Source organism: Varanus komodoensis, unplaced genomic scaffold (genome assembly GCF_004798865.1).
Source record: "Varanus komodoensis strain SLA01 unplaced genomic scaffold, ASM479886v1 scaffold4, whole genome shotgun sequence".
In the NCBI taxonomy this organism is placed as follows: Eukaryota; Metazoa; Chordata; class Lepidosauria; order Squamata; family Varanidae; genus Varanus; species Varanus komodoensis.
Window position 1 is genome coordinate 38,161,054 of NW_025335941.1, and position 12,944 is coordinate 38,173,997.

Below are 12,944 nucleotides of genomic sequence, written 5' to 3' on the forward strand. Positions count from 1 at the left end.
TAGAAATGTTCTAATAATAATAATAATAATCAGATTCAGAGAGAACTGAAAGACAATTTTACAGCATGTGTACAGCCAAACAACAACAGCAACAACACAAAAACAAAAAACAACCCCTCCCCCCTTCTATAGATCACTACTGTCTATTATCTATGAATTCCTGGGCAATCAGATATAGCTGTCATCCCAGATCCTTTGTGATTATTAAATCTCATTCAAGCTGATGTGGTTCGGGCTTTACGTAGAACAAATCTAACATGACATATAAGGAAGAGGCAGGAATGTCAAGGCCAAGCCTACATGGTTCACTGTTTAAGCCACTACTTTTTATTTTTGCTGGTTAAACTGCCTCCATTTTCAACTATTGTCATCCAGACATTCACGCTTGGGTACTACAGCTTGGATTCTAGGGCAGGATGTACTACTTAATTGACTGGAAAATGTATGGGCCAGAGGAAAGCTCTTGACAATCTGCTGAAGCCATTTTCATCAAGGGCACCTGGATGAGCAGAGGTCAAGTGCACCCTTCAGGAGGGAGTGGCAATGACCCAGCTGGGTCCTCTTCCTTTGCCATCCAGGCGTTAATTCTATCACCTCAATGTGGCAAATGCAAGCAAATCCTAGAGACAGGTTTTCTTTAAAAATTGCTCTTCCAAGTGCAGAAGAGCCTGCATGTAGAATACAGTCATTATTTGTCAGTTTCTTTAATTTAAGGTAGCTAACAATAAGTCACATTTTTAAATAAGTCAGCCATAGTACTGGTAACCCCAAAGCCATCCTATTAGAACTTTCCATTCTATGCAGTGTTTCTCTGCAGGCTTTGCGCTCTCCACGCTGCCTTTTGTGGCTCCACCAGCTCTCTGGATTGCATCATATACATAACCGTTTTGTGTGCATCTGATTCTGGCTCTGTAGCCAGTGGTAATTCTTTAAGAAAGTTCCTTATTGCAGGTAGGAAAAAGCTTAGATGCATAAGTCTTATGCTTTTGATACTAACAGTTCATGGACAGAAATATACACACAGAAGTGTAGCTAGAAAGAATATTATATACATCCCCAATGATTGTAACGAACTGATGCATGCATTCTGGAATAAGCTTTTATAGGTTATAGTCTAGTTCATCAGAGGCTTTTATTCAATATTTGTGGCACTGGGAATTGCAAGTAGTGAGGTCAGAAGGAAATTAAATGTCAAAAAGACAGTACTTAATTTCCTTCTGATCTCAGTTTACATATGTGTTGTATTTAAAATAGAGTACAGTAGAAAAAATAGAAACTTTTTCAAGTTACTCCATATAAATTCACAAAAGGTTATGCCAGGAGATGTGTGTGTCTTTAGGTGCCACAAGTCTCTTTATTGTTTTGGATGCAGTAAGCTAACATGCCTCCCCCTCTGGAAAGAAATAATTGGCTATCCATTCATTTATTTGAAGCCCCACCTTATGCATGTATGAGAACTGATACATACATACTGGCTATAGCCCTTTCTAACTTTCAAACTCCTGATTAAAAGGATTCGATATATTCCCAAACCGTCAACAAGAATGGAGACTATGATTGGCTTTCTAATGGAGGGATCCATCCTAGGCCTCCTAAACAGTATCTGAGGGGCCACAGGAGAGCTCAGGTCTCCCATTCCAAGGCTGAAGACTGCGCTGCCACCTCAAAGGTTGGGATTGGAGTTCCACCCGCTTCACCTTGCAGACAGTGCCGAAGGACATTCAGTGGCTTCTCTCTAAGGCACGGGTCCTCAGACTATAGCCGGGGTCCGGATCTGGCCCGCCATGCCCATTTGGACCCGCCACTGCCCACCTCGCCCTGCGCACAGGGAGGCAGCGGTTTGCTCACTCGGAGAAAGCGATCTCCCTGTGAGCAAGCTGCTGCCTCGTGCGCCCGCCTCCCTTCCCCTCGCCGCATGCACGTGCCCGCATGCGCCTCACCTCGTCTTGCCTCATCGCGCACCCCGCTTCCGCGCCAGCCCACACGCGCCACTGGCACCACCTTTCCAGTCCACGCCCAGCACTGGCACCTTTGAGGTCAGGCAAACAGCCCCAGAGAGGGGTAAAAGGGGGCATTCTGGTGGGCAGGGAGGAGAGGAGACTGGAGGTCAGAATACAAACTATCCTGACACCTCTCCAGTCTGTTCTTCTCCTGGAGATTGGGGGAAAGCCTTTCCAGCAAAAATACAGGATAGGAGGAAGGGGACATGAAGATCACCTCTGCTGGCCCCTCTCTCATTTCTGCACTGGATGATCATAAGCTTCCAAGTTCTGGGCATTATGGGTATGGTGATAGGACTGTACCCTGAACCTACTGAGCATGCTTGCCACAGACCTTTTACACCTCTCCATCTCGCCTTTCTGACTCCAGTAATCCTCCGATAGTTGAAACCAAGCCTTGTCCTTTGATTCCTAACCCTCCGGCAAAGCAGAAGGAACAGCTTCAGAAGTAGGTTGAAAGAATGTGGTGAACTTACTATTGTTGGCAAAGTGCTTTGAGTTCTTAGGATGAAAGGTACTCTTGAATGAAAAATACTAATGATCTTAAACAAGATGAGTTTTTTTTTTAGAATCTATCTTCTTTACAGTTCCACCTCTTTTGTTCTTTGTTCACTTTCTCTTTTCTTCCTCCTTAAACGGTAAGTCGCCTTTTTGGCTATTAAATATTCCACAGGAGAATCACTCTTAGAAATTAGCCTACAAGCACCATTGTGTGAGCATAATTGGGTCTGCACTATAATATTTTCCTTCTTTCATTTTTGATCAACTGTGATGTGCCATGAATAATTAATAGTCAGCATCTCTATATTGGCATTGCCAATCAGGAGCATGTGCCTTTTAACTTTCTTTAATTACACCTTCCTTGTAGTTTTGCAGCCACTTATTAAGAAAAATGGCACAAGCGCTACTATAAATCACCATTCTTGAGGTTTAACCCAAATAAATGTCTATGTGTTGCATAATATTATAGTATAACAGTATTAGCTGTCTGCTTACAGATTTAAGAGTTACACAGAGCATACACAGTGACTAACAACTACTATCTTAATTTTCAACACACATGACTGAAGTTTAATTGAAAACACTGGAATTTTGTCCATACTTGGAGATTTAATTATTTTCAGAATGATTGTGGCTGTATCTACTCAGAAGTAAGTAGCACTCATTAGAAGTATCATTAGTAAGTAGAAGTATCATTAGCACTGAATGGGACTTATTCCTGGGTAAGTAGATGTAGGATAGCAACATTGCGATGTTATGGCTTGCTTGTCTGAAAGCCAGAGCAAACACTAAAGCCCTACCTGCCTTTGTTCTCCAGACTTGTCATGTAGCTCACGGTGAGAAAAAGGGAAGGGCCAAATGTCATGTTTACTTTGCACAGATGCATGCTAGGGTTTCTTGGGTCTTGTGGCTTTATTATATTTTTAAGAAAGCTTCCAAGCAGTCTAACAACTGGTGCCCTTCTCTAATTTGTTCTGCCTGCAAGAGCCGCATTACATTTTTCTTTTATGCGTCTTTAACTTAAACTACCAGGAGAAGCAGGGTGTCCTCTAAGATCCTGAGAAAGAATCCATCACATAGCCCAAATCCATCTCTTCTGCTGATTTACTAGTTTTGTGTATCAATGAAGTTCAGCTCAGCTGCCTGATCAAACACAGTGTTTTATTACCCAGGAATTTCATAACTTCAAGGTTAGAGCAAGGAGTAAAGGGAAACAGTGTAGATCAAATTCTAGAGCACATCCGTCCTGCATAAATGCCGCAGAAGAGATGACCTGCTGGGACTTACCTCGAGGTACACCACCCATGGCATCACCAGTGTCGCCACGAGCAGGTCCGCTACGGCCAGGCTCACCACAAGGTAGTTGGTGGTAGTTTGCAAACTGCGTTCCCGCAGCACCGCCAGGCAGACCAGGACATTCCCAAAAATGATGGCCAAGATCAAGATGCAGTAACACAGGGCATAGTAAGCATGAGGCTGTGCCAGTCCAGGTCCTGTGATGTTATCCTGCCAGTGCGGGGCAGATACAGTTGAGTTCGGACAGCTACTAATTCTGTTGAAGGGTGTCATTGTGGGAGACAAGCAGATCTGCAAAAGAGAGACACCTTCTGACCATTTGGGTGGAGCACTTGGAATAAAGCTTGTGTTTAGGTTTTACCAGCACTGTTCTGCCAAATTATTCTGCTGGTTAGGAGTCAAACCCAGAACAGTTACTTACTTCTTGAGTAGATCAGTGGTTTCATCAATTCCTTAATTACTTTGATTGTGAGGTGTAGTGGTTAGAGTGTGGGATCGGGACTCAGCAGATCCTGGTTCTAGTCACCATGCTGCCATGAAGCTTACTGGGTGATTTTGGGCAAGCCACAGAACTCTCAGCTTAGCCTACCTCACAGGGTTGCTGTGAGGATAAAATGGAGAGAAGGAGGACCTTGTAAGCTACCTTGAGTTCCTTGCAAAAGGAGAAAGGTGAGGTATAAATATGCTGCTGCTGCTACTACTACTAATAATAAGAATCATAATAATTGTGTACTGGTTTGTTGTTTTGTTAACCAAGGTAATATAGCTTGGAGGAAAGTGGCACTTGTGGAACAAAATGACCCTAGGCAGAGGGGTATTTTTACATAGTGATCGGGTTCAGACAACACTATAAGCCATGATGGCTGAGAAGCTAAGATGGCTTGTTGTATCATCTGAACCAAGCAGCATGGTTAGCCATGCACAAGCCATTCTGGTCAGGCCTCCCCCTGATGCCAACACAGCTAGGAGCCATTTTTGGCTTACTGCTGCTTTTTTTTCTTTTAATTTCATGTTTTGAGACCATGAGAGACTCTTGCCAAGCCAGCTTTTGTGAACCCAATGACCCATTCCAAAAACAGTCCTTCCACTGTCCACCAGCAGGTTCTTTGAAGGGTTGCCCGGGTTAGCACTGTGTGTGTGTGTGTTTGTCTGCATATATTTGCTATTATTATTTTTCAAAAGTTCTTGCCACCTGCTTGTCTCTGGAGGTGCCAGGAAGCATCCTGGACTGGCTCAGGGGCGAGGGGGTGCCTGCTGGCAGTGCTCCATTCGTCACGATTGCTCCAACCCCCACGCCCTAGGGAACCCCATTAACTTTGCACACTCCTGGGGTGGTATCATCTTGGGGAAAAGTGCCAAAATGGGGGGGACACCGGGGAGACATCAGCTCTCCCAAAAACTCCAGTGGCCTTGCTGTAAAAAGATGGGGGCACGGCCCCCTTTTGCATGCCATGATCTCTCCAAGTTCTTGAAGTATTAGACAGTTCAGCTTGACAGATGTCAAAACAGTGGGGAGAGCTACCGACCTGCAGCCTGGGGTGGGCACTCAGCAAGAGAGTGTCTGCTGTGCTTTGCACCCAACGGTCTCCACGTGAGAAAGTTAATTTGGGTAACGTTAACTTGCAACAATTCATTCGGATTTTAAATACTGCTCTTTGGCAGCCCCTCTGAGGTACATCTTGGAGGAAACACTCTGGACTGGGTGAATTGGGTCATGTAAACTGGCTTAACAAGCAGCTTGTGTGAACTCAAAAATTAGTAAGTTTTAAAGAGGAAAAGGGGCTGTGGGAAGCTGAAAATGCCTTGCTATTGCAGCGGGCAGAGGGAAACCTTGGTGCACGTGTGGGGTCCCCTGGGATACCTGTGGGAAAGCTGAGGGACGGGGAGGGAGGACAGGGCCCCAGGGCAAGCAACCCAAACCGCGTGGAGTGTGCTCCACTCTGGGCTGCTGCGTTGCATGAACTCTGCCACTGAAAAATACAGAGGTTACAGGGAAAGGATGGGCAGTCTCCTCCAGCACCAAAAGTTCTTATGCCTTTTGTACTCCCCATCTATTTTCTTGTGTACATTCCCACTCCAGATGCACCTTTCACATACTAGTTACAAAGACCCATTTGTGCTGCTTTACCCAGGCTTAGAGCCCTTTTCAGGGGAGAGGAAAAATCGGGGAAAGTGAAAGCATGAGGTGAGGAAAGCATTTGTTTGTCATTCCCTGAGGTCCAGAGCAAGCAGAAAGTGGTAGCATTTGATGGCCGTGGGAAATTTATTTACATAGCCCATCAGTCAATTTCTCTGCTCTCTGGACACCAGCGCCCTTGGCAAATGTACTACCTGTCACACAGCCATTCTGCACATGAAAAGCGCAGCAACGTGGGGAATTCAAAGAGCAAAATTAATCTATGGACTGTAAAATTTGGCCCTCAACTTGAGGTCATCTATGATTCCAACTCTTCTTCTTTAACAAGAATGGACACAAGTTATTTGGTATCTGTTTACAGTCAATCATGATTTCTTGAAAAGTCAGCCTTCTTCACTGGGCAGGAACCTAAATATCAAACATAGTTCAGAACTGAACTGCTGCTAAGATGCACATCCTCCTGCTTTGTCTTGAGGAAACTTCAATTCAGGCTTCTAATGGCATGTGATTATTAGGATTCCTAAGCAATTTGGAATGGTTCTGAAGAAGTGAAAGAGGTAGTTCCTGCACCACTGAACTAATTTGCTACAAACCTAGACCAAAGTAATAGACAGCAGGAGGCACACTGCAGGAGGCTTGGAGGCTCTCAATCCCAATCACCTTCTGGTTGTTCTCTGAATATGCTCCATTTACCTTTGATAAGACTTTTTGCAAAGTTCTCAGATGCTATTCTTAGAGATTTGGTCTCAGGAAAATTCCACAAAATAATCTGCTTTAGTGGATTATCAGAATTCCATGGAATGCATATAGGAAGTAGTGTCCAAAGTAGGCCAGTTGTGTTGGATCTTAGGCTTTATTATAATGGTCCAGAGGCAGCCTGCAAAACATGGATTGGACCCTTCCAGCTCCTCTGAGTGGCCATCTGGGAGAGGTGGAAGAACCTTTTTGCTTTGTGCTACTAGTATGGATGCATCTCACATGCATTGAGCAAGTTGGAACTAAGACTGCAAGCAGCCACAAGGAGGCTAATCTGCTCTTGGAAGATCAAAGCAGGCCTGGAGTACTCTAGGCTTTACTGCATGTTAATATTAATTAATATTATGCACTAATATCATTAGTGCATAACAAGACATGAAAGTTGTACAGCAGATCTAACATGGCTTTTACTGTAACAAGTAACCAAAGTTGGATCCCTGCAAAATCAAAAACAGAACTGAGTCATTCCCACCATATTGTGAAATAGGTACCTGAGCACAAATCCAAATCTGTTGCCAAAGTCTGAGTGTTTGTAGAATTAAGCTGCAATTGTGTTCTGCAATATATGACCCTAGTTAAATTACCTTCCTGGTTTTCTCTCTTCCACTTCTATCAAACTTCATGGCCATAGGAGTCCATGACTTATATTTAGAATAGCTATGAATATTAAGTTCACAATTTTATCTTTAGAAGAACAGTCTCCATATGCAATCAAACAATGTTTTTCAGTTACTGCCTTTTTCCTGAAAGGAACTCAATGGCTTACATAATCTCCCCCCCCCCCCCACTCCATCTTTTGCTCACAAGAACCCTTTGTGACAGGTTAGGCTGAGAATTCATGACTACCCTAAAAACATCCAGTGAGCTTTGTACCTGAGTGGAGACTAGAACCTGGATCTTCCAAGTCCCAGTCCAACACTCCAACACTATTATGCTTCACTCACTCTCAGTTTCTACTCTATGACCAAGTCTTGCTCAAATCATTTCATGTGGAGCCTTTGCTTATTTACAGCATCCTCATTGCCAAGAACATTCCAGCAAAACTATTGGTCTTTTCTTCTGGACACTCTCAAGTTATAATCCATTGAATCCTTTTCTCATAATGGGTTGCTCCAGGGTATGAGTGACTTCATATTTGAACTAGAGAGTGTGAAGGAAGTTTAACCGGCAGTGCCTACACAGTTTCTGTTTGGGAGAAAATTAAATCCATTCAGGTACTTTCCCTGATGATGCCACAGACTATACAATCCTTTGAGGGAGTTTCAGCCAAACAATAAATTCCCAAATGTTAAAAAGATAGGATATGCATTAGCGATGAAGCCTAGTGAAAGATTACCAGGGAAGTGAGTTTGATTCACTTACAGGTGTTGCATGGAGACTAGAGGAACCTAGGTTGAAATTTCCACCAAGTTATGAAGCTCTTCAAATTGTGAAGCCCATGAACTGAGATCTGCAAGGAAGGAACTTTTAGTTATATGATCATTTAATCAAGTCTGGCCATTGGGAACTTGTAATAGGGCTTTCTCACTGGTGGGACCCTGGTGGTACAATGTAGTGCCCTGAAGGAAAGAGGGGAGGAAAAGAGAATAATCATATGCACCATCCCAAGAAATATGGAGGAAGGATGGGCTACTGATGTAGCAAATAGAGAGAGACACAGCTTGACAGATATAGATCTAGGTATAAATATAGACTTCTTGAGAATAGGCAACCTTTGGGACCCCTGGGCACCCTTGGAAGTTTCAGAAACTGTCCTGGCCACGATCACTGTATTCATCTACCATTAAATAAATTAGAAATAGGAAAACTGTAAACTTTGTTGTAATTCTCTCTTTGATTTTGTTTTTGATTTTTGAAGCTCACAATTGAAAAAACAACCCTACTTCGCTGCCCCAATATAACAGCTGCCATGGATGAGCAGGGTTTGGCACACATGGCAATGAACCTGCCCAGAAGTATTCATGGGAAATTTAAGATGGCAACACCTATAGGCTCCCAATTTGCTTTAAAGCAGTCACAACTTCTGGTAAGAAAATATAGCAATATTTATAAAATACAAATTGGGAGAAGTAGGATACCTTCATGGGCAACAAGGAAGCCCGGGGGAGGGGGCACACAGAGAAACCATGTTCCTACCCTGGAAGTAGACAGTATCAGTTCTGACTTCTGTCCCTAAGAAAAAATATGGATCAAATTCTCTTGGGATATGTATTCAGTTTTTACTTGATTCTTTAAAAATATTATTGGTAAGCATGCTGCACACCTGTAAATTAGTTTCTTTTGGGCAGGAGGAGGATTGTGGGAGAAAAAGTTTGCACATGTTGTCCCCTGGGCAGAAGACTTTGGAGCGAATATCTGGCTGTAGTAGCCCATGGGAAACGGCTGAAGAGACTGACTAATGTATCCCTCAAAGCCCAGCTTTTTGCGTGCTGGGTTCCAAGAAAGATAGTCCTGCCATGTCCCCTGGGGATTTAAGAGGGAGCTTGGCCACTCTGCATGGTGAAGCAAGTTTGTGGCCGCACATCTGACAAAAGAAAAATGTTGGTAGTGTTTTGGTGGTAACCATGGAGTATTACTTCAGGGATTATGCTTACAAATGGATACATTTAATTTTAAAATGAATGTTAGATTGCACAAGGCTGCAAACACGTCCAGAGGGAAATATGTTCCATAGCTGTGCGTTTTTACCTTTCCTTATTTGAGTTTGGATGCATATGGTTCCCTTCTGCCTGTTCATTGTTATGTTTTTCACTGCAGTCTGGATGGTCACAGCCCATCCAGCCATCCAGCCATCCATTGCTATCTCCTGTTCAGCTACAATCGTTTGGGTATGGAAGACTCTCATATAGTGTGAGAGATTTAACTGCAGAACCCTCCAGGTTCCTTCCAGTTCCACACTTGGAGGATTAGTTCACAGAGGCAGACCTATGCATCCCTTGTAATGGCTGTTTCTCACACACAAGTCTTCACTTGGCACTACAGTAATCCATTCCGTTTCAACACAGTAAGAACGAACAGCAGGGATCAAAGGAGTATCGCTAATGTTTAACTCAACATCCAATCTGGCATTGGGGCGGTGCAGGGGAGTTGGTCAGTTTTCTTATTAAAATCAAAGCTCCAGTCTGAATGAAGGCACATACTATCACATTTTCCTGAGTGTGTCATCACCTTCCTGCCTGCAGCGTGAAGTTCCAATCACACTCCTAGCCATTCTCACTTATTGCTTTTCTGGTCTGTGCCATTCTGCTACTTGAAAGAGCAATCTACCCAATGTACTTTATAGCAACCACTTCTGGCACCACGGAACTACTGAATGACCTTCGCTGCAATCATGCTCCCAGAAATAGGTGCATTGATTTCCATTTGCTGGTAGCCCAAATGAACACTGAGAAACTAGAATGATTCCAAATGTGCTTTTTTTTACTGGAAAATTGCAGACACATTAGTAAACTTGAGGGCAGCAAAGAACAATTCTTTGTCTGAACAGTGAAACTTTAAATTTCACTGCTGTACAGCATAGTTCATCCAATAGTACTTATTACAGCCATTTGGAAATATATCTGTTTCTTTTGTGAATCTCCTCATTCTCTTTTCCACCTTCCTTTCTCCTACCATTTCTCAATTTCCTTTCATATTTCCCTCTCTTGATCAGTTCTTTGCATGATAGCTTTCCTCAAAATGTACAAAATTTAATCCTTCAGTACTGGATTAAATTAAATTATATGTACTGTTATAAAGATGTGAGTTTGAAACAATATGTTTAACTGTTTTGTATATAGTTTACGCATGTATAAACATATGAATATATGTAACAACAAATCTGTTCATAGTGAATTAATGTAACTTGTAACAGTTTTTCTTCTTGACATTTTGTGGTGCTCAAACTCCACCAAATTCATTTCACTTAAATATATCACTAAGCAGAATATGTAACAGTCTTCTCTCAGGATTACTTTCTTCTCAGACTGGGTGTGTGCATTCCTGCATAGAAAACTGTCATTCTTAATACACAGTACTTTTAAACAGAGTCCCTTTTTACTGCTGCACTGAAATGAAGGGATTCATTGCAAAATTAACATTTTCAGATCTATGTTACCAGCTGTACATGGAAAATATCAATCTTCCTCCCGTGTGTCTTTTTAAAAAATCTTTGCAAGCATTAACAGCCTAGAGAGGAGGAAATCGTTTAAAAGACCGAAGAAAAATAAAGGACCAGTCATTTGGACTGCTGCACCCATAATCCTGTCCTCCAGATGTATGGAGTATATTGTTCCCTCTATAGGTAGTCTGCCATTCTTAAGAGTTTTAAAAGATTTTTTGGAGAGCATAAGTTAAAAACAGAGCATCTTAGGATAGAATGGCCATGCCAAAGAGGAAAAAACCGTGACTTACCTTTGCCAGTCTGCTTCAGCTCTGCAAGGGATATGGAGAAGTATAACATGCATGCAGTTCTTTAAGGACATGCCCCAGGCAACTTAAACTTTGCCCTTCCCAGGATAAAGCAACTGCATGAGGAAAGAGAAAAAGAACACACCACCCAGGATTGCCTCCAAGGTGAAGATACTGGCGTCAGAATTGGTTAGTCATGCCTTTACGCGCACCTGAATTTATATCCATATATTTCCCAAATGGTTTTGTGAAGATCTCTGTAGTCTATCGTGGACCAGCTGCTTCAAATCTCTGTCCTTGGTGCTGATCGAATAAGCTGTTGTCCTTCTGATTCCTTCCAGCCCTGCCACAGCAGTCTTTGGATTCCAGTTCTATATCATTGCCCAGCTGTTTTTCTTCTAACTTTATCAGCCTTTCTTACACACTGCTTGCTCTTTCTGCCAATCTGTGCCTCTCACATATTTAGATAGCTGAACGCATGTCGTCTTTGTCTTACACACTCTATTCACATGTTGATGATTTTAAAATCCATTTGCTGGAATGTCATACAGAATGCAGATTCAAAGAATTAAGTTGCCCTAGGGGAAAAGGAATAGTCATATAGAATAGGCAAGTGGGTTTTTTTCACTGACTGCATAGGTATGCAAGTTAAAATCATGCTGAGATGGGCTCCAGTTTCAATTCATTCTGGATGCTGGATTCTGATCAATTCTCTATAAGTTCTTCATGCTTTCAAGTATGTTTCATGATAGTTTCCATAGCATTTTAAAGAGAGGCTGGGTGACCTTAAAAACAAAAGTTCTGTCTGAAGAGACTAATAAATACACTATGTAGAGATTTAGTGCAACATTGGGGTACTTAAAATAATAATTTAAAAACTTGTTAGAGAATGTGAGATGAATTTCTTATCCCTGCAAGTGAAATTATAATTGTATATGGATTTCAGTATGTGGGTTTGGAAAATTTGTTTTTACATTTCATAACACTTTAAGAAAGAAAGGAAGACTGACCAAAATTTCCTTTGGCAAAATTTAGGAGTTGGATCTTGGATTTAAATCCAGATGGTCTCAAACCTGAAAAGTTATGGGGAAATAGGCTGCTGATTACTCAGGACCTTACAGCCAGTGTTCAGTATGTGCCTGGAACACTCATCTAACCATTTTCATACACAGTCACTGCCTCCAAGAGAAGTGTTATGTTTCCCATATAGACAATTCTAGTGCATTCAGGATTCCAAAACTGCCTGAAACAGATGCACAGCTTCAAGAGAAAGATGCATGGACTGTGCATAACCAATAAGCAACAAACGTGTGTCTATTTTGCTAAAGTGGATTGTGCCAAAAGTTCTGTTGTACAGTTTAGAACTGGCTAGACACAGTTAATTCAAATGAAAATCTTATGTACTAATAAAAAGTCATATTGCAAAAAGTGTTTAAATTAGATACCAGTAAGGGAGAGGCAACACAGACAAGGAATAGAAACACTTTGTAACAACTCAGTTCAAAGTATGCAAAGATTTAGAAGGGCAGACACCTTGTGCAGACTAAGTTGTTAAACTTTGGAAGTAAAATTCTAGGTTGCAGGGTGAGTGTGTCTGTGTATCATATCTGTGTCAAATTTTGGAATGCTCCTCTGTGTATTCATTATTTCATTAATTAATACATTAATAAAACACTGTGTAGTAAGTTTCAACAAAAGCAGGAAAGGATTCAAGTAGTGTGTGAGTTTCCTTATGTGTGAGTTTACTTCTTTCAAAAAGATAACCCTTTCCTGCATGATAGCAGTGCTGTGCTTAACTGTACTATCACAACATACGCTTCATTCTATATATTCGTTTGCCTATTGCTGTGGATTAGATATGCAGC

The 12,944-nt window shown here is 42.0% G+C and overlaps 1 protein-coding gene across 1 annotated transcript in view; it reads right to left on the reverse strand.

Annotated features, from left to right (window-relative positions):
• Positions 1-11,168, reverse strand: part of DRD3 (dopamine receptor D3) — a 22,272-nt gene extending 11,104 nt beyond the window's left edge. The window contains exons 1-3 of the mRNA XM_044442234.1: positions 11,083-11,168; positions 8,053-8,140; positions 3,789-4,088 (exon numbers count right to left, since the gene is read on the reverse strand). Of these exons, the coding sequence (XP_044298169.1) occupies positions 3,789-4,070 (282 nt within the window). The 5' untranslated portion in view covers positions 4,071-4,088; positions 8,053-8,140; positions 11,083-11,168. The remainder of the gene's footprint in view (positions 1-3,788; positions 4,089-8,052; positions 8,141-11,082) is intronic.
• Between the last annotated feature and the right edge of the window lie 1,776 nt (positions 11,169-12,944).